The sequence below is a fragment of the Furipterus horrens genome, unplaced genomic scaffold, assembly GCF_987537825.1.
Source record: "Furipterus horrens unplaced genomic scaffold, mFurHor1.1.pri manual_scaffold_17, whole genome shotgun sequence".
In the NCBI taxonomy this organism is placed as follows: domain Eukaryota; kingdom Metazoa; phylum Chordata; class Mammalia; order Chiroptera; family Furipteridae; genus Furipterus; species Furipterus horrens.
The window spans coordinates 115,707,787-115,730,548 of NW_028327187.1; the positions used below are offsets into that span (position 1 = coordinate 115,707,787).

General features: G+C 37.2%; 1 protein-coding gene across 2 annotated transcripts in view; it reads left to right on the forward strand.

Annotated features, from left to right (window-relative positions):
- MID1 (midline 1) overlaps positions 1-22,762 on the forward strand; it is a 149,963-nt gene that overhangs the window by 79,202 nt on the left and 47,999 nt on the right. For both annotated transcript variants that reach the window (XM_090264870.1, XM_090264869.1), the window contains exon 3: positions 10,874-10,969. In XM_090264870.1, coding sequence (XP_090120996.1) covers positions 10,874-10,969 — 96 coding nt within the window. The remainder of the gene's footprint in view (positions 1-10,873; positions 10,970-22,762) is intronic.

The window sequence follows — 22,762 nt, forward strand, 5'->3', positions numbered from 1 at the left end:
CCTCTGCTGGCTGACTGCCCTCTCCCCCTTTCAACACTACTTAAATTTTTTTTTAACTGCATTTATAAATAATTGAGAATACACTAGGGCAACTTCACTAAGACTGTTTTCTTTCCTGGAACATTCTCAACATCTGAGCTGTATCTGTTTTTATTAGAAAAAGCAATTCTGAATTGCCAATGATGACGGGGTGAAAAGCATGGTTGGCTGAGGTGCACATCCATTCCCAAACCTTCCCTCTGCCGCAACGTTTGGTCACATCGTCCCACCTCCCCAGTTTTCCAGCCCTGCCTGTTGCCCACTGTGTCTTAGCCAGCACTCTTTTCCATTATGCTTCCGATAGAGGCCGAATGAAATAAGGAGAGGCCCAAGAACAGGGCCTGATGAGCAAGACTGAGTAAGGGTAAAAAGGTGGCCATGGGAAAGGGAAGAAGAGCAGCACAGGTATCACTACTACCCCCCACCTTAGCTTCTCCTCTCACTGAAAATATCTACCCCCTGCCACACACACACTGAAGGGTCTGAAGGATGTTCCAACATTCCGGTAAATGGTTCTCAAACTTCAGCACCCAAGGGAATTGCCTGGAGGCCTTAATAAATTAAAGGTTGCTGGGCCCTACGTCTGCAACTTCCGATTCAGCATGTCTGGGGCAGGGCCCAAGAATTTGTCTTTCCAACCAGCTCCCTAGGAGGCCGCTGCAGCTGGGCCTCACTACATTTTGAGAACTCCTGGTCTCCATTCTAGACTCTATGACCAGACAGGTTGTTATAATTCATGGTTGTTAAAACTAACAGGTCTCCTCCCAATTCTCTGAATATTGGACAGTTTTCTCTCACTGGTTTTAAACCAAACGGCTTTAAAAAAAATTTTCCTAGGCCACATTTATTCTTTGACTTCCTCTTTAGCAAAACATTGAATGTGTAAACTGAAATATATTCCAGGGGTATGAGAATTAGTTCATTTCTGAAATCTTTTGACCTTTAATTTGTCTTTAATCATATATACTCATACACAAACCAGCTCTGGGAAAATGGCTTAATAATTTTTTGTATAACACCACAAATTAAATAATTAACTCTCCAGATTTTTATTTTTATTTTTGCAAGTGGAGCGGTGGCCAGCCATCACAGAAACAGAATGCTATGGACAAAGATGAAAGGAATGAAATGTTGTCACTGTGGTTTCCATCATTGCAAGTCTTTGCATTTTACCTGCTGTTAGACCACAGAGGCGTTTCTAGTCTTCAGGGCACTTGTCTTGCTTGAGTTGACCTTTAAAAGTATCTGGGTAGGGCAGTAAGTCTATTTTGTTATCATCAGAGTCCTTAAATTTTCCCCCCTAAATCTTTGATTTACTGTATAAAAAATCTTGTTGAATTATAAACATCTGTAGTATACTTATGTTACATTTGTGGTGAAATAATTACTTTTAAAATCAACAAACCAATTTGTATGATACTAACACTATTACGGAGTATAAATCGAGGGGACCTGTGAAGGAGTTCCTTTTAGACGTTAAGAATACTTGAATGACTCAACAAAGCATTCCTCTATGTTTTCAAGTCAAAAAAGCCCTCTGGATTACTTAACACTAAGAATCAGTACTCCATGCTAAGCACTGTTCTGTCAAGTTCCTGGCATTTCCTATGATAAATTTATATAAATTCATACTTCTAGCTACTTCTTCATACAATTTTATTACTCTACTTATATACATATACTACATTACAAAAATATTCCTTTTATTTTGTATAAATCTTAAAGTGTAAAACTAGTATGTTAAATAAATTACTAATTATTGTTCACTGTATCACAGATCCAACAACTTAGCAGCCTGACTCCTCAGTTTTGAGCCATATTTCTTGTGCTTGGCTGCACGTTAGGATCTCCTGAGAAATTTTAAATGTTCTAATCCTTGGATCTCAACCCAGTTCAGCAATTCAGACTCGAAGTGGGTATAGACCAAGAATGGTGTTTGTACAGTTCCTTGGATGATCACAATGTGCAGACTGATGTGGGAACCACTCACCTAGTGGATGGTCATCATTTTCCTTCCATCCTCCCGTAGCTTTCATGTTTCTTTCATTTCAGCTCAATCAAAATTACCTTGATTGAACGAAGACAGCGTCAGTCCTACTAAATGAGAAGGAAATGGCTGAACAGAGGTGGTGAAATCAGTAACAAAGGATGCAATGAATTAAGGAATTTGAGATTTAAACATCTAAAACTCAAAGACGATTCTGTCTTTGATGGTTCGTCAGGGCTGAGAAACAATGGCATGTTTCATATTCATCTTTGGTTCTCTAGACTGTCCCAAGCAGGGAATTCTCTAACATAACATTGATTTAGTAAATTCTTAACAGACCAGACCCACTTTGGATAGAATAGATTTTAATCTATTTTTTAAGCCAAAGAGTGTAACCTCCCTTGGCTTTAATACTTTTTATACTGCGCATACGGGGACATGAACTTTCTGAACGGCATGGATCCTCCCTGGGAATACCACAAATTCAAGAGCAAAGCTGACCCTGTATTGAATTTTAATAATCATTTTTAGCAGCTGGTCCTAAAAAGCCATGTTCTTCTAAAGCCTAAAAATTTAAGAGATAAATATTGCTACCCATGCAAATAATAGTTACCCATGCAAAATTGTTAGGTCAAAGACTCAACTATATTAGTTTCGAATGTATTCAGTATATTCACTTCACCTAACATGAAGTCTCTGCAGAAGGACAAAAAATGGTCTTCCCGAAGTATCCTAAAAACAAAAATGTATTTCTATTCATCGAAGGCTAAGTACTCACCATGAGACATTCAGGTCTGGTAAAAATGTTTGATGGTATCAGTTAAAACCCTATTTAAGTAGAAAAGCCAGAACATGTTTGTTAATGAGTATCTGGCAATGACATTATCTCTGTAAGACAGAGAAAAGGTGATAAGATAAAAATTATTCAGTCTCTGAGTGATGGAGGAAATACACTTGAAGTAACGCATACAAACAACGTGCATGACATACATCAATATCAGGGGATTTTATAGACATTAATTATCTAATATTCTAAGTCCCGCTTTGAGGTGTATTTTATGATTTATAACAAAGAAAAATAAAATGGATGGAAACAGCAATCAATGAGTAATTCAACATTCGGTGTGTACTTATAAACCCAGCACCTTATACTTATTTGCAGAATGGAAAGAACTAACTAATCTTCATGTTGCGCCTTCTTTACTCACTCTTGACTATGTTCTTGCTATAGCAACCTTCATCCAATTTAATATCCTTTCTTCCTCTTTCCCATTCTGAATCTTCTCCTTCTCTGAACAAAAGTTGATAGTGGAATTTATTCAGACTTTATATTTTACCCACAATTAATGCTACTTTTTCTGTTGTTCAGAAGTTAAAAATTGTTGTCGTAGCCAACAAAAAATAGACAAAAAGGATCTTCTTTAGAATTATGAGTACCTGAATGATAGAAATTTTAGGCATATTCCTATACTCTCATAGCATGGGTTGAAAATATTAAGCAAATTGAGTTATATTCAAAAAATTTTAAAGTGGTTTGGACCAACAAAGGAAATATTCTTTATTAATAAATAAAAAGCATTTGGATCATTTTTAAAAGATGTTATTTTTTTCAGGGAGACAGCAATTTTAATAAATTTATTAATAAATTAATAAATGAATGGGAGTGTCTGTGTTCCCATAAAACTTTCTGGGCACAGAAATTTGGATTTCATGTACTTTATATGTGTCACAAAATTTTATCCTTCTTTTGATTTTTGAAAATCATATAAAAATTTTAAAAACCTTTTTACCTAGCTAGGCATTTAAAGACAGACGGGCGAGCAGAATTTGGTCTGCGAGCTGTAGTTTGCAGACCCTGGTTTACGAGATTAAATACTTCCCCAAGTTGAAATTTTTCATTTGAGAAAAAATAATAAACTATTAGTCTGTTTTCCAATATTTTCATAAACCTTTCACCATTTAATTCTTAACTGACAAATTGGTCGCCTCTCTTGAGTCAACACTATGGATATTCTGTGGCAGTCCAAAGTGCTGTGTTGAGAAGGATTCAAAAGAACCCGAACAAGGGCAAATAAACGAGCAGAGAAAGGCAGCTGGAGAGCTGCCAAATTGGACCTTCACGGCTCTTATACCTATGCTATAATCTTATGAAATGCTTCCTGTGTGTTCGATTGATAAAAGTTACAGTTGTTTTCTCCGAAATGTTTCTCTCCAGGCATAAATTTTGCAGTGGAGATCATTGTTTAAGTTAAAGATTTTCAAAGGTTCCTAGGAGTTTAGCTTCCTTTACTCAATATTGATTGTCAAAAATGACAAATGTATTTCTTGATCAGTTGTTCACCTCTCTTATTATAGGCAGATATAGGGCCAGGAATGACGAGTGAATAAGAAAGGCCATTCACATCTCTAATACCTGTAAGTAGCCATCATTGGAGCTGCTAAAATTATAAATAAATGAACATAACTATACTAAGTTTTGATTTATCTTCCTTAAAATTTGAAAGGTCTTCTAGACCATAACTGTCATTTAAAAATTGTTCTCTGTGTATTATTGACAACCAGATTAGAATAATAAACACTGAACTCCTGACGACAGAATTCATAACTATATGGAGCAGATTCTGTGAAGTTAATATAGAAATATCAAATAAAACCTGACAAGGTAAATATAGTATCACATATCAATACGGCTTTAAATTGTAGTCCATGGAACACTAGACTTAAATTTGTATGCAGATTGGGTTTTTATTATGTTTTTGAAGTTCCCTGGGTGACCTGTCTTGCCAGGGCATTTCAAAATGTTAACTATCATAACCAATGAAAAAAGCATTAAAAAATAAAACTGGCATAAATCATACATATTTGTGGTTTGTCATGAGTTGAAGCTGAAGATAGCCTAAACTCCTGCAATGTAATTAAAACATCTTAAGAGTTTAGTTACATATAAAGAATTTATGCTTTTATGCAAGTGGCATGTGTTGATATGGGTGTGTTTTCATATTAAGGGTTGTGATTAAAGTTTCTTAGAAGAAAATATATGGCTTGTGGCACTCAACGTGTTCATATCCTGATCATGCTGGAGTGGTGGTGTTGGATGTCGGGGCTACAACACAGTTCCTGAATGTCGCTTGGAATATGATGGAATGAAACAAGCCAGATCTGTGTTTGCCTTGAAAGGTATCCAGACTTAATATTATACTTTAAAGACGTTCTGAAGCATCGACTTTGGAATAAGAGCAAACATTCTCTAAGGTCTGGACAGACCCTAAAGGAATTACTGAAATCTCCTGTTTCACGCATACATTTTAATAGTAGTGCTCAATGACAAGTCATTAATTCCCTGCAACCTGACTCTTAGGTACAGGTCTCCGAAGGCTAAAATTAGGGGTATTTTTGTCTGCTTACCTTGCTCTTTGATTGGGTATCAGTGTATGTAGAAGTACAAAGCTCATCTGTTAAGTCTGATTTCTTATTCTCAGTTGGTGTCTACATCCATGCCTAAGGGCTCATATTGAGATTCATGTAACATCAGCTGTCCTCCCGTGGGCTGTTAAATTATCAACTCACATCAGCCTCACTAAAAACTACATAAAATAAAGGAGGTTGAGTATGGTCTACAAAAATGCCCTAGAAGTGTATGCGTTAAGAACAACATTATGATAAAAAAACAACAAAAAAGAACAAACTCTATAGGGCAAATCATTATCCTTTCTGTATAAAGTATACATGGGGTGCCTCACTATTTAAGGAGCATGTGTTTTACAATTTTGTCTTTTGCAAGTTTGACTTTTACCCAGTCTTTTGCTTGATATTAAGAAGGCAAAGCTGCCTCCTTGCAGATTTATATTTAGAAGGATGATCTTGATTTATTTATATTTTTCTTTAGTGGTGGCAGTAATTGCATCAAAGAGCTACCTACTTAAGAGAGCCTTATGCTTCTCAACAAATAGCCTTAGCACATCCTTTTTCCTTCACAGAGTAAGAGTACTGTGTGGAGGGAAAGAAAAACACCTAAGGAAGAGGTAATAAATTAAGGCTAGGAGCAACTTGACTTTGGTTTTAGATAGAGTTTGGGTCAATGCTAATTGCTAGACTATCTATTTATGTAAACTTCAGTTTATAAAAATTTATTCTACAATGTAATATTTGCTTCACAGAAATCTTGTGATCTGATGGAGTTACATAGTATTTAGAATGCTTCTGCTCTGTCGATCTCTTCTTGGTTTCAGACTTAATATTACCAATGAGAAAAGCCCTCAAAGATAGAAGGTGTTGTTTTAACAGTCTATAGTAGTTGTTAAATGAACTAACTAGTTAGTTGATTTACTACATTAGATTTCAGGAGGATTATCTAATCAATATTTAGTTTTCCGTGCTAATTGTTCCCACAATGAATATCTGAGGATTTAGAATGGGAAGGGACTAAGCAGTGATAAGTATGTAGTAGATACTGCATACATACTGTGGTTTTGTAATGCTCTCTCCTTGGTGGTAGGATTATTTCCTGCTATGCAGATGAATTCCAGAACAAGAGCATGTATGTGCCAAAGCCCGGGACAGAGCTTGGCCCAGGAGCCAAATCTCACTTACTACCTGTTTTTATAAATAACGTTTTATTGGAATACAGCCGTGCCAACCATTTACATATTGTTTATGGCTACTTTCTTACTAAAACAGCAGAAGAATTGAGGAGATGTGACAGAGACCATATGGCCAACAAAACTTAAAATATTTACTTACCTGGCCCTTTACAGAGAAAGTTTGTTGAGCTGGGTTCTAGACTAATACTGTGCTATCCAATAATGTAGCCAATATCTACATGTAGCAGCTAAGTGTTTGAGATGTGGCTGATGGAACTGAGATGTGTTATGTGTGAAAAACACATACCAGATCCCAAAGACTTAGTAAAAAAAAAAGAAAAAGGAATGTAAAATACCTTATCAGTTTTTTATATTGATCACATGTTGAAATACTAATATTTTAGATATTGAATTAAGTAAAATATTTTTTAAAAACTAATTTTACCTGTTTTTTTTTTTTTACCTTTTTAACATGTCTATTAGAAAATTGAAAATGTGGCTTGCATTTGTGGCTCACATTATAGTTCTAAGGACAGTTCTGGTTTAGAGCCTGGAAGTTGGAGAATATGGTGGCCTCTAGAAAAAGGTTGGAAGAAAGAAGATGGGGACGAAAAAACAATCTCTTGTATTTGAAAATATCTTTCAAAAGCAATAAAATCTATTAATTTGGGTATTTCCCATAAGAAGGAATACTGAAAAATAATGGATTAGTTTGTCTATGAACAAGGTTTTAGTTGAGTTCTCCCAGAAGAAGACCCCAACTCAGAGACTCAGAATTGAAATTGGGAGGTGATCTGGGAAGCATCTGTCAGGGAGAAGGGAAGCTGGATAGAGAAGGGAAAGAAAGAGGGTGTGGTCATGAACAGATTGTTTCTATGGGCACCTGGGCTCCTCCCAGTGGAGCTCCCTGGGAGATTTGATGAAACAAGACTCAAGAGTGGTCCCACCAGGCAGGTGAGGAACCTGGGCTGTTCATTCACCCACTGCCACTAGTCAGTTGATGGTTCAGGGCTGCCCCTAAGGGCATCAGCATCCCCTTGTTCTGTCCTCAACATCCCAGCCTGCCCTGCCTGGGGCCAGATAAAACCGTGGAGCTGAAAGGAACAACTGTTTGCAGCAAAGAGCCATCAGAGAGCTTGAGAATGGTGACTGCCTGAGGCATGAGGTTGGGCCCTAAAATGTCTGGTATTGACACCAAACTGAGTGTGTTTTATCTTGTAATCCATGATTTCAACAAACATTTGTATAGTTCCTGGTGTATGTGTTCATTTTCTCCTCTGATCTTAACAATAGCACAGATAGGTAGATTTATCATTATCTACACATTATGGATAGGAAAACTCAGTCCAAGAGTCGTTTGTCCAGGAGAATTCAGCTGGGATGGTAACTCCAGTCTTCTCGCTCTGCATGGATGGTCACTTCTGCCTGACTCCTTGGATTTCTACAAAGCTCAGCTCCATAAGGAGATGTAAATATAGTGATATTCTTGAGGTGAGAACATGAAACTCAAACTTTTGGGAGGAGGTACTCTGTAGAATTCCTTAGATATCCATAGGGAAGTAGATACTTATATCACTTAGTCCCAAGACTCATGTCAAAAAGCATTATCTCTCTTGTACACAAAGCACAGTCAAAATCAAGAGGTTATAAGACCTGCTGGCTGCCACACAGGATGTTAGTGATACAGTTAAATTCTAGAAAACTCAACAGCGGTCCCTGTAGTAGAAGCTTATGAATGCGTGGTTCATTGAGGACTGGATTTTGTTACCTTCCCATTACCCGGGCTCTCTTCAAAAGTGTTGTCAGTCCCTATAGTGCCTCTTGGAAACAGTCTCTCTCCCAGCTTCATTTTCCCTTTATTATACTTCTAACTGACTCAGTAATTCTTTGCGGACTTCAGTAACACTTGTACTATTTAAATTTGAATAACCCCAAAGGATGTAGATAGGTCAATATGTTTAAACCACAGGCTTTAGTCTACATATTAGTTGATTAAGAACAGATTTTATACATGATGTATACTTAATCAAGGGAGGGGGAAGCAAGCAGATGTTTGTAAGATCTAAATGTGTTGAACTATATTTATTTGGCTCTCTTGCTGACTGGCTTTAGAAAAGTCATACCTACGACAATTGAACTGTAAACAGTAGATGTCGTGTTTCCCTAGAAATTCCCTGCTCTGAAGGGTCGGCCAAAAAGAAAAGTAAAAGGATTCCCTAAGATTGACATACTAAAAGTTGACAAATATACCATAAAGTGGTCATATTTAAATAAAGAATATTGAATAATAGAATACCTCAAAATTATGCTTTAGTTTCTCACCATAAAATGAGTAGTGATTGCAATTCATTTAATCCAAATAGTAGGAAAACTTTGGCTTTTGTTATTGTTGTTATTAAGAATTTTGAAAGCTAGTTTTTCTTTGATGCAAGCATGAAATTATTAAGGTACATCTAAATTACCGTGTCTAGTTTATTCTCCAACTTTTTATTGTATCTCATCCTTTAACTGAGAAATGACCTTTTTTTTTTCTTCTTTGAAATATTTATATTTGAGGCACTTTGCATGTTTCAAAGCCAAAATTGAAGATTTTTTATTGGTGTTACAGTCTAGGTAAAATATGCACAAAACCTTCCTCTGAATTCTGAACACACAAGAATTACAGATTAAATATTTTAAATGGATTTTAAAGGATAATAACTAAGCTTAAACATAAGTGGAAAGTCTCCAGAGACGAGAAATGAAAGGAAATGCAAAATGGTGAAGGGAGGCTGAAGTTGGGTTTCTCAAAAGAAGTAGAGATGAGCTGGGGCAGCAAGGACCTGAGGGCAAACGTGGTGGAGTGTACCCTGCACATGGCAGGAACCTCAGACTGCCCTGTATACCTGAAGGCCAGGATAACCCATATAAACTCTAGGCTCACTGGGTACCTCCCACCTTCTCTGCAGTTGGAGTCAGACAGATTTCTCATGGAAGGAAAGAGAAACTCTGAGTCCAGAAAAAAATTCTATATATTACACACATAGATGCCCTAATCTTTTGCCCTCTCACAACTCTCTGATCTTGGTGTATGACATTTCCTATTCCCTGCCCATGGAATATACTTTCACATGCTCACGCATACCCCCATTCCATCTTCCCAAGAAATTCCTACTCTGATTCACCAAAAACTTCCTGTCCATCCTTCTAGCCTCAGTGGAACTACTGTGTTGTCTTGGAAACCTCCTCCAGGCAGCCCTGACTCTTCTCTTGATTACAGCATCTCTCTCCCAGTTGCACAGCCATCTCCTTATGGACATGGAGTACATACTATTTCTTCTGTTTCCACAGTATCTTTCTCAGAGTCTGGCATATAGTAGAAGCTCAATACATACTTGTATGAATAGACAACTAAATGAATGAATGCTATAAGTGAAGAGCATACACAATGAGAAGCAATGGAGAACTCTTAATGAATCTTACCCAGAGTAGAAGATTATTGTGGTTAAAAATAAGATTTAATAGTCATTGTGGAGAACTTGAAAGTTGATGTTCTGATTGTGGAAGCAGGTGAGGAGCAGGGGAGAGCAACAGGAAAAAATTAGAACAACTGTAATTGAACAACAGTAAAATTAAAAAGAAAAGAAAAGAAAGTTGATGTTCTAATGGAATAAGCGCTAGTTCTAGATTCTTAAGTAGGATAGTGATCTAAAGATGTAGCATTCAAGAAAATTTGATCTGGCATCAACAGGTTGATAGACAAAGAATAAAAGCATGTACAGTAAGAAGTACTAAGAGTGAGTAAACTTATTAGAAATACCTATAAATGACCATAATCAGCAGTAGTTGGACAAGTCATACCTTCCTCCAAGGGATTGACCTCAGTCTGTTCACAAGATGGTAAATCCTAAAAATTCAATAGTACGTAGATGATTTGATGTGGGAATATATTCTTTACATCATTGCCATTTCTGATTCAGATAAAGGAATAGAAATTCAATGACCTCCTTTCTCCCCAGTTCACAACCTAAGAGTAACCTATAACTAATCATACCTGAGCTAGTGCAAGAAGCAGGAACCAGAAGAATGAAATTTGAACATTTTTAAAGGGTTCTTTTAAATACGACTTTTCCAAATCCAGTTTAAATCTATGAATACTTGAAATTGCATAGATCTCATTGAAGTTTCTGAAAAAATAAGTATTAGTTTTCCTGAGTATGAGTAATTTTGTGTATAGTAAAATATTAAAAGTATGCAGAATAATATTTTTCCTCTCTTTTTTGAACAGCAAAACTTAGAGAGTAACCTCACCAACCTTATTAAGAGGAACACAGAACTGGAGACCCTTTTGGCTAAGCTCATTCAAACCTGTCAACATGTTGAGGTGAGTATCTGTGTGGTGTGTTTCATTTGAAAACTACTAGATCATGTTTTTTATACCCTCAACCTTTCTATTTTAAAAACTGCAGTCTTCTTAAAACTATACCCTTTGCAGAAGCTAAATGTGTGAGATAGATGAAATTGGAAGGAACTAGAACCTTAGAGAACCTTTTCCCATTGACTGTTTTCCCTGACCCAGCTTTATTTAGCATTCCTAATGTTGTAGATTTGAATCACCCTTACAAGAACAGCCAATAAAAAGCACTATTTAAAAGTCATTGTATTGGCTGCCATAACATATTACCACAAACTTGGATGGCATAGAACAACAGACATTTCTCTCATAGTCTGGAGGCCAGAAGTCTGAAATCAAGGAGCCAGTAGGCTTGCACTCTCTCTGAAGGCCCTGGGGGAGGCTCCTTCCATGCCTCTTCCCACCTTCTAGTGGTTCTAGAAAATTCTTGAAGTTCCTTGGCTTGTAGCTGCAGCGGTCTAGTCTCTGCTTCTATCATCACATGGCATTCTCCCTGTGTATCTCTATATTTGTGTCCAAATATCCTTCTTATTACAGGGACACCAGTAATTGGATTAGGAGCTGTCCTACTCCAGTATGAACTCACTTTAACTTGATTACATCTGCAAAGACCCTGTCTCCACATAAGATCATAGTCACAGATACCAGGAGTTATATCTTGGGCATATCTTTTGAGGGAACACAATTCAACCCCCTACAGGTGTGCATTAAATGCATCTTGGTGGTCAGATATGCTTCCATGAAATCGACCCCAGTTGCAATGTGCTGGGATTAATTAAGTCAATAGTGTTCAGGCAGCAGTGACAGCAAAAGCAAGTTACAGAACCCAGATCTTGCTGATCCTCTGCTGAGATGGATTCGCTTTCGGCAATAATCTCTCCCGGGAACCTTTTGAGTCTTGTTGATTAAACAACATTGTAAATAATAGAGAACAAGCATAATGCCTTATTATTGTAGAGGAAAGCAAATATGTATTATAGGAATAAATGGGTGAACAAAATGGAATGATCTCGGTGCTATGTTTTATTTTTATAATGTGATGGCATTTGTTGTTTAGGCCAATAAGAAAGAATTATTTCTCTTCAGCAAAAAAAATTACCTGTGTTTTATAGGGAAATCTTACAAACACTTTATGAGTTGGATGATTATTTCATTTAATTTTAGATAGTTACTTCTTAAAGCATTAGTGTCCGGTTTCCATTATGGCCTGTAGTGGTTTCAGAACAACTGTCTTGCTTCTAATGCACTATTCGTATGGCTTGAATTTACAAAACGCTATTCATCCTAATATGTAAAATTACATTCTGTAATGTTCAATCATTTCAAGTGATAGATAGATGTGCCATTCACAAAATTTACAAGCGTATTTCATTTTCATTTCAAAAGATTAGATATTTAGTTAAGATATAGGCTTTTAAAATAAACCCATTACTGAACTGATTGTAGTGGACTTACAAATAGGCACACACAAGCTATTAAAAGTTATTCTAGACAAGGAGTAAAGAATACCCATTCTTTTCACTATCATTGTTTCTGTATACATCCTTTGGAATAGAAAGAAATGTTTGTCAATGAGTAAGTCTATTCTGGATAAAAATTAAAGAAAATTAATTATGAGTAGAAAAAGTATGGTACTAACAGTACTTATTTTTACATGTTCCCTTAGTCATAATTATTAATATTCTCAAAGTATAATTTTCAAAAAATTGAGCATCCAGTTCCCATATAATAATCCAATGAGTCTATACTGAAGATGTAATTAACTGATGAAGGAACTAGCAAGATGGTAAAGCTGGCTTAAGGAATATGGCAGGAACTGATATGTACAAACACTGAGGGAGGAGGGTAGTAGGAGAAAAAGAATGATAGAATAAGAGAGCTAAATTAGATGCACAACTGGTTAGTTACCTGAAGGACAATAAAGTCATAACATTTTGGCACAGTAAATTGCATAGCATCAGTTTTCTCTAAGTTAACATTTAACTTCGCAGAGATAAGCCCTAATCAATAGTGACTAGAAAGTCAAGCTCTGTTATATCCCAGCCTGGAGAGTCAGATGCCCTTTGCTTAGGCTGGCTTGATGGAGTATGCTCTAGTATGACACCAAAAAGGCTCACAGTCTTCTTTTTTGCCTTATTTCCAAGTTTTAACTAATTTAGTTTACCATGACTTTCTGTTCTTCCTGCCCTAGACACAGTTGATCTATGAGCCGTGTTCATTAAACAAATATTTCTGGATAAGGGTGTAAATGTTTGCCTATGGTCAGTTACTTTGGCTTGTTAAAGCATCACATTCGTTTGTTCATCCCATTAGCATGTATGGAGCATCCACTGTGCATGAGTTGCGCTGTGCTAGGTGCCAAGGACCCTGCCCGCAAGGAGCTTACCATATTGACTAAGACAAAAGAGCAACTACGTTATGTACAAAATAGAAAACTAATTGCCATAAGAAAGGCATGGCTTTTATACTTTGGAATTTCAGAGAAGTAAGAAATTTCTTTCAGAAGGGGGCTGGGGGAGATAGTGCACAATTTGAGCTTGCCTTGAAGAGTTGGTAAAATTTGGGCGTATACAAGGATGGGAAAGGCATGGAGACAGAAAAATGAAGGGTGTATACACACAAAACAAGTGTTCATTCTGTAGAAACAGGAAGGGGACGGATAAGTAGAAACTGGCTTTGGAGAGATAAAAGCTGGGTGGCCCTTACTATTGCATCAGAGTTTGAACTTTATTTCCTCTTGAAGGGTTAGTGTGAGGACTCAAGGAACACAAAGACCTTGTAACTTTCATGGTTACAATCAGCAGCCCTAACTCTTTTCAGGAAATGATATTTTTGGTTATGGAGAAAATAATGTGGATATCTTGCTGCAACATGATTACGTGTCCAAGGGAAACATCACAGCACAAGTAAACTCCAAAAAGGTAGTCGAATTTGTTAGGCACCAGCATGATAGTTTTTTTAATCAGTGCAGTGGAAAAGAATTTCCTGGTTCACATCCTATGTTCCTAGACTGTATTTCTTCCTTTTCCTCTTCCTGAAGGTGTCCTTGTGTTTGGGTATGAGCATGGCTCAGGAAAATAATCCCCGTTCCAGCTGGAGCTAAAAAACTTAAAGCTCAGAGGCAACTCTCAATTGTTGTAAATGAAATCAATGAGTTCCCACAGAATCCTGAGGAAATGTCACATCCTTGTAAGTCCACACCTCCTTCCTGGGATTCACTTCTGCTTTTCTTTTGAATAAGGAGTTTGAAGGTCTTCCCTACCCCCATTGTTTTCATAACTTGCTTTTAAAATAAGGGTAAACTAACGAAATGCTTTTTTGATAGTAAGTACCAAATTTTGTCAAAAACGAAATTCTGGAGGATATGAAAGCCAAGGCAGCTTAGACTCAGGAGGTAGAGGCATTGAAAGAGCAGCATCAGCTAGATTCTCCAAGAAATGCTTGCGTAAGTTGGTGTTGGGATTCTAAAATCTACTGGGTTTTTACTCACTGGGTGTTTTCTTCGGGAGAGGAATACAGTATAAAATTCCAATGGGATGAGGTTGAGGTCAGTTATGGAGTGCAAGACAAGCCTACCTATGAGAGGTGATCAAAATGTGGGTCAGCTGTAGAACTTAACATTTCTAGGTCAAACACAGACTTTTTCTCTTCATCATCTCCTCCTTTCTTTCTTTTAAAAATCAGAGGACCTAGTTTATTAACTAAGGAAATACTTAGAGTCACTGATGTGCATCAAATTCTTCCCACATCCTGATGATCAAGTTCTTTCACAGGGAATACAACACCTGCACACACAATAGATGCTCATTTGAGGAATTACTGGTGACCAATGACTGAATCCACAGTGAGATGGTAAAGAAAAACTGCAGAAGGGTGACTAATTGTCGTAGTAGTTTGGAGAAGATAAAAGCTCAGCTGACCTCACTGTCATTGCCTGGGCTCAACCTAAGAGGGCATCCTCTAAGCCAAGATCCCATCAAAGCCCTGGCATTAGCCCCTTTGGCTTATTTTGCCTTGTTTGTAATCACTTTTTTAAAAAATTCTTTTGCTATCATTTTTCACACTAAGTTTTTTTAAATTTTATTTTAATGGAAAGATCGTTCTCTTAATGTCTTTCTCTGAGTTTTTCCAGTGCTAGATGACAGTAGGGAGTGACAAATTCCTTGTAGGTAAATTAAGTGCCATTTAATTTCATTTTTGTTCGGGTGTTAGGCTCTCTAAATTGAAAGGGGAAAAGATGATGTGTTATGGTAACTGGTAAGAAATGGTGAAAATTGATTCGGGAAACCAGATGGGGTCTCTAAAAGACTTTTTCGGTCATTCAACAAGCCCTAAAGGCTTTCAATTGTAAATTTATTTGAAATAAGGAGGAAAATCACTGGGAATATGAACTTTTATGTTTAAATTAATTTTGTTGTGAGGTTTTATGTCAATGCACTCTCTCTTATGGAAACCTTGGCAAATGCTTCATCTAGAGCCGTTGGATTCAGACCAGCATCTAAACACCAGATACGTTGTTTGCTTCATGTGGACAGGTGTTTGATTTTGCATGATGTGTATCCTGCTAGGGGCCGACTTGAATATCCCAAAGTCATAATCCATTTTCACTTGCATGTAAGAGATTCCCACCCTGTCTGAGCCCTTGTGATAAAGTTATTAAGGTATAATTTGAGTCAGATTTGGGATTCATTAAACCACATCAGGTAACCCACAGTCATCCATGGCTTTCTGTGTAAATGGCTCTGGGATGATGATAATGTGAGAGTGCAAATATGATTATGGTGAGCCACTGTGGTAAAGGCTGATCTCCCAAGTTCAAGTCTTACGATTCTCAGGACAAAGGAGAAAAGGAACTCTCAGCCTCAGAGAAATACATCATTTATGGAGAATATTCACGTTTCGACTCCTGCATGTGTATAAGGGCTACATATCCAGTTTACTCTGAGTTTTCTGAAATTGACAATTCATGAAGCAAATTTAGCTTTGCTCAGTGGAGATAGAATGTACTGTTTATAAAAGTAATTTGTAGCACATATCTGAATGTCTCCCCTTAGATTCAATCCTCTTGCCTTAAAAATTGACTTATAAAAGGTGTTGGGTTCTGGAACCTTCTTAGTTATGTTCATAAAGAATGATGAGAAGACATCAGTAGGAAGTCTTCCAGTATTTTGGAATAAGAGATTAATCTTATGAATCAATGAATAAATGAACTAATATAAGGTCTAGTTAGTGTGGCCTTAATTTCAGAATAAACTTTCAAGTTTCAGATTTGAAACTTTTTTTAAGAACATGATCCAAACCTTTTACTATCTGTCTGTTCATTTTGGATGGAATGACTATTGTGTCATATTCACAGTCCTACCAGGTGGCTCAGATTGGAGTAGGATTATATGCATGTGCCTCTGAAGACAGTCCCTCTGACATATTTGAATTTAGTAATGCAGATTCCCAAAGCTGATATTTAGATGTGAAATAATCTGCCTTAATCAGGGGCCCAGTAGATGAGCAGTAAGAATGAAGAGAGAAGACATGGTTTTAATGATGTGTTTTAATGTGGTTTCTTCAAATTTATAGGAATTCTTTATCACGTCTTCCTTGCACTATCCGACACACAATTTTCTTGCCTTGAAATATTTACATACTTGACAAAAGCAGCAGAGATGATGTTTCTGACATGACATAAAGAATAATAAGAACAGAGTGTGACAAATTTGAAAAATGTGTGGTAGTCAGATGGATAGAGATGTGAGAAGAATGATCTCACATGAGAAGGTGACTGTCAGGTAGAAGACTGGGTCCCATTATTGCTCCAGTGCATGTATGCAGAGACAAGCATGATCCCAACCATGCATCATTTTGTTACCGAACCAACCTCTTTACTTTCTAGTACTTAATATCTAGTTTAAATTATTTTTCTCAATAAGTGAATATAAAATTGCTTTTTATGATAATCAAGCAGAAATTATCTTTGTTACAGATTCTGAAACAGAACACATCATCTTTTACCTTCATTTGATTGGCTTCCATTTTTAATTGCTAAATGTCGTAGTGAAAACTGAAGAGCTTTGTCCTAATTTTGAAAGTCCCTGGCAAAATAATTGAGTCATGCATATAAAATGTTCGTTAACAAGAGCACAATTGTAGCACTGCTTATTTTTGTTTGAAACAGAAAGATGAAATTTTAAATTCAGCTATTTAAAAAGCCTGAGGCTATGACTGAATGAATGCAAAGGGTTTTCAGCAAGGAGCAGCACAAATAAAGATTTTTACAACCAAGTGAGGTAACTTCCTGGCCTAGGAATTTATGATAGAGTTTTTACTCTGCTTTTCTAAGTATTTTCACTAGATATAACATCAAGTTCACATATGTGAGGTGATGAAAACTATCATAGTAGCCTAATTCTCTAATGAGGCAAGCTCCATATCATGCTGTGATCAAGTTCAAGGAAGCCATAGGTTGGGAAGATGGTGCCTTGCCCATCCTCGCAGGTGTTGGGAGATGATTACTGTGTCCACAGCAAGGTATAGCCTGTAGTGTATCAAAAGCAAAAATGGTAGGACTTATGCAAATGTACACAAAAAAACAATAATGACCAAGCTCCTATCACTTTTTGATTTAATTATCCCAGTAGCCTTTTGAGGTAAATGTCATTCAGATGACCAGAAGAGCGTGACTTGAAGCCAGACACAACAAGAATCACGCAGTAAAGAAATGGCTTGAATCCAATCAAGTAGTAAAGCAATCGGAGTGGATACTGAATGTCAGGTACCCGAACCAGGTGACACTGTTGAAAGAGATGATTAAAAAGTTAGATTCCTAGGAGAATTCTCATGGCAAGCAACAATCCCATGTGCTGAGGAATTGGAAACCCTGTTCAACCCACCATAACAGGAGTCCGATGAGTATGCATCTGTGGTACCAGTAAAACCAGGGAGCCTTTAGTTCTTGTGAATTATTCCAAAATCTTTGACCACTAATTCTTGACCTGCTAACCTCAATTTCTTGGTCACTTTGCTTTTTTTAGCAAGTAAATTTCTTTTGTTATTCCTTCCCAAGAAGTTTGAGAATTATGTATAAAAATGAAGAACTAAGTAATATCAATAGAATCAATATTTTGTGTAACAATTTAGGACTAAAACATATGTTTGTATCTTGAGGGTTTGTAGCATCTAAGAGAATATGGCATATTACAGAAATTTGACAGGTTAGCTTTGAGATTCCAATCTGAAACATGTTATTTATTTTAGACCTGCGATTTTAAGTTGTAAGCGTAAAATAGTTTGTTTCAAAGCAAAATTGTAATGTTCAAGAGAACTTGAATTTCATTACATTTGTAAAGTTTAATTTATTAGATTTTTAAGAGCCACTTAAGGACTTGGAAGGTTTAGCTTGTTAAGGTTTTATTTTTACCCCATTAGGCATTTAAAGTGCTTATAAAATAAATTGAGTATGTTACATTTATAAATGCAATTTAAAATATTAGAGGAATTTGGTGATAAAATCTGAATAAAAATCATTATTCAGATTGGGTGAGAGTTGGCTGGAAGATGGGCTCGAGGGTACTTTCTGGGGTGATAGAAATGTTATATCTCATCAATAGCCATGTGCTATGTGCTAAATGCAGGAGATAACTAGGAAAAGAAAGCTACTGTCCTGTTTTCCAGCCGACTAAGAGAGGGAATAGACAGACATGCACTTAAAGACCATGAGAATTTCTGTCCAAGGACTGTCTCTATGTCAACAAATCACTATGTAGTTTTCCTTAAGCTTTTAACTTCAAATTATTAATCTTATTATTCTACTCATAAATCCAAGAAATTTTATAAAACTAAGAATAATCACTCTCAGGAGTCCTTAAATCAATATTTGATTAACTCAAGTTGAACAGACTCCACTCCATTAAACAGTCAATTCCAACTATAAATTAGTTGATTAAGTTGCTGTAAAAATTTTTGTGAATTGAGGTAAAATTTACATACAGGCTCTAGTGTGGTGCTTTGCACATTGTGGGCACTCAGCAGGTCCGTAAGACCGATTTTTGCAGTGTCACTGGGACACCAGAAGCAGCCTCCTCACTCATGGAGAAATCAGGGCATCCCTATTTCCCTCACTGTTATCCCTTAGCTACTAAGACTATTGAAAAGAGCTCTGGAAACCAGTAGCTTTAGCCATGCATACTTTAAGTGGAGAAAGAAGTAAAACTTGGTACTTAGAAGCAAGGGCTGCATCAAAAGTTCAGTTTGTAGTGAGAGTCATAATAAGCACTCGATGAAAATTTATGTGATTTCCCAGTGTTACCCTGCCCAGGCTCTGTAGCTTCAGCGTCATCACAAGATGTCGATTCAACACGGGAGGAGACAGATACCATGTCACTCCCGAGTCGGACTGCACAGCCATTCTCGGCGGTGCAGATAGACTCTTAAGAAGCTACACCATCGTCTCTCGAGACGGACGGCTGCCGACGACGGATAAGTAGGGCTTCCAAGGGGAGAACATTGGCTTGTTTCTTTTTGGTGTAAAATGTTTCTTCTTTTAGCATGTTACCTGAAAATAACGATGCCAAAGGGATGAGATCCTAAGGGAAGGTGTTTGTTTGTTTTTTCATACCTCTCACATAGCCTCAAGCTAATCTCGATGAAAGAATGGGTACCTGGGTAAAGAGTGCCAACAAATGCCCATGTAAAGAGAACACATGCCAATGCTAACCTGGAGTCAGGCTCTGGCTACTTAAACAAAGGATTGCTTTAATTTTTGCAGAATAAAGTATTTTTTCCTTCTGTTTTTCATGAAATGGCCTTAAAGAATTCCTCTTGTTTGTGGTCTCAGAAAAATTAGAACTATGCCCATGAGGCCAGCTTTTAAAGGTTCCATTAAACAACAAGAAGGCTTTGTTCTTGTGATAAAATTAAAGCAAGCAGTGTTTGCATTGCCTGGCAAGATGCCGTCTCCACCATCCCCAGTCCTGCCCGTTGTAAATGGAGCATTCTGCTTCCCAGGTAGGAAGGTGAGAAAGCAACATCTGTCAGGGTTCCATATGGAAATATAGTTGACCTTTCAGATAATGGAGTAATCCCTAACTTAAGTTTTTAAAACCCAGTTTTACTGAAGAAATTGTAAATATTGAAGCTTAAAGCTGTAAAGCCATTGTTTTAGAAAGATAATAGTTTCACAATGAGTTGAAATGATGGAAAATCGAGTGGTCTCCAGATAAAGAAATGTATATATTTTAGGCAGACTTACTAGATTTCATATGTTTTCTTTTCCAGGCAACTTTGCCTGCCATTGCTCATATTTAGACCCATTTATGTTCAGTTGGAAATGAACTTTTGTAGGTAGATTGTGGCCCCGTAGTCAGGAATGACCAAGGTTAGCACAAAAAACACTGGTAAATGCAAACTCTGTTCAGCCCCACAATTAGCCCTATGTCATTGGAGGTATAGAACAGACATTTTTAACCAGTGTGCTACAGTAATTTTTAAAACATGCAATAGCTGACTATTTAGCCAAGGGTATTGACCTCTTTTCCTTTAGATTGTCAAATTTAAAAAATGCATCTGGTGTGAATAAACCAAAATTATACCTATTGTTTTGTCAGATTGGCAAAAATATATTTTTGGTGTACCACGGAATTTTAGTCATTAGTTTATGTGTGCCCTGAAGTGAAAAAGATTGAAAATTGCTGCTGTGGAACAAAGTGGACAAATGGGACGCCAGTGCCCTCTGACATCCACAAGAGCCTTTCTTAAATGTCCAGATTGTAGTCCCCGCTAACGGAAACGGTCCTGTCTGTAACTGTCAGTGCCATGCTGATAGAGCACTCACCAGTTCTTTGTCCCCTGGCCTAAGAGCTTCCAGCTGCAAACTACTGAGACTATGCCAGGATGCTTTTTCTGCCCACCCTCCACAGTTAAATCCAGAGAGGGGTTAATGCCCATCCACTGCGAACACCCTTCAGACAGCCACGGGTGGAGGATGTTAGGTAAATACCACTCTTCCTCCCTGTCGGCTGGAGTGTTCTGCACTGTTTCCCAAAGTTCCCCTCTGGGATTCATTTCCAGTTGCCCGCAGTGGTAGGGCACACTTCACTGGCTTCATCCCTTTCCTTATCTCACTTCCGCACCCCCTACTGATGTTTCCTGGGAACAATTTGTGCTTCCATCCTAGTATCATGCCCTAGTTCGAGAACAGAATCCACAAACCTCCTCTAAAATGGAATGATAACACAAATCTCCCTTTCCCAGCATGACCATAGCTCACATGTTTAATTTCCCTAAACTCTCCTTTTCACTGTATTTGAATAAATGTGAATATTAAGCACTAGGCAACAAAGATATTTAAACATCAGTCTACCAGCTTCTGTTGGTATCCTAGAGGGACAACAACCAGGCAAGATATTTTATAGCTCTCACTGTGGTTGCATCAACAAGATAGAAGCAGAGCTTAACATTTTCCAGTTCTACATCCAAGTGCAAGCTTTATCAGTGATTAAATCAAATATATTTCATTCACTGTAAAAAATACCAAAGAGCCCCAGTCCTCATTCTTCACCACTTGGCAAGAGAGCAGATGGCACCTATACTTGAATAACTCAAGCCTGAATGGGGAGCCCAGCTTTGTATTTTTCCAGTACATCTCTATTCAGGACTCATGGCCAACAACTAAAAAGAGTACCACTGGGTGAGAAATGGCATGTAAGATTGAAAATGAGTAACGGAAGGTCATGGGATAGAAGCTTCCTCTTTCCATTAGAAATGACTTCCCTTCCCTGAAACACATCACCTCAATCCTCCACAGCAATCATTAAACCACCCTCTGCTGTAAGTGATTTTTTAGCTCTGACCACAATGCCTAAAGGCTAATTTTTTGCCAAATACATTTATGGAAAATTACTTCAAAATATGACTTTAGAGAAAATTTACAACTATGAAAAAGACTTGATAGAGACAAGTGCCCATGACAGGTTGTTTTTTCTGTGTGTCCAACCCAGACGGAAGGGTGTGAAGCATTTGTTTCATAAAGTGTGTAATTAATAAGAAAAAGGAAGGGAGGGGTTTATTGCTTTTAAATGAATTATGAGCAACACCTTCCATTCTGCTTCTTTTTAAAACTACTTTGAACAGAGTTACCATTAAACATAAAAAGAAAAGTCTGTGGTATTAATGCCAAGAATGTGAGATTGAAGTCAGTTGAGTGTACTCAGAAAGACATCCCACGAAGAGCAGCATTTATAGAAGTCAGCAGGACATCATGGGAAAAGTAAAAACCATACTGCAAGTATATTTTCATTTTTAAATTGAAGTTCTATGAATATAGTAATTGCAACTCTTCATGCCTTGAAGGAAGAAAACTAATATATCAAGCATTTACTATGTGCCAGATAGCTTACAGATATTTTCATGGAAAGTATGTAAATAAACATTCTCGCAGAAATCCAGCACAGTTTTCATACCTTCAGCTTTTTGACTACAAAGTTCATAATCTTTTCCTCCATACTAAAGGTTGGTAAACGATGTCCCTAGATCCGAATCTGACTCATCACCTGTTTTTGTAAATAAAGTTTTATTTGGCAGAGCCACACCCATTGATTATGTATTGTCAGTGGCTGCTTTCCTACTACAACAGTGGCGCTGAGTAGCTACAACAGAGAGCATGTGGTCTACAAAGTTCAATATTTACCATCTATCCCTCCACAGCAAAATTTCCCAACTCCTATTCTACATCATGGAAGACTTTTCTCTCTGCCTCCCTCCCCTGGTCCATTG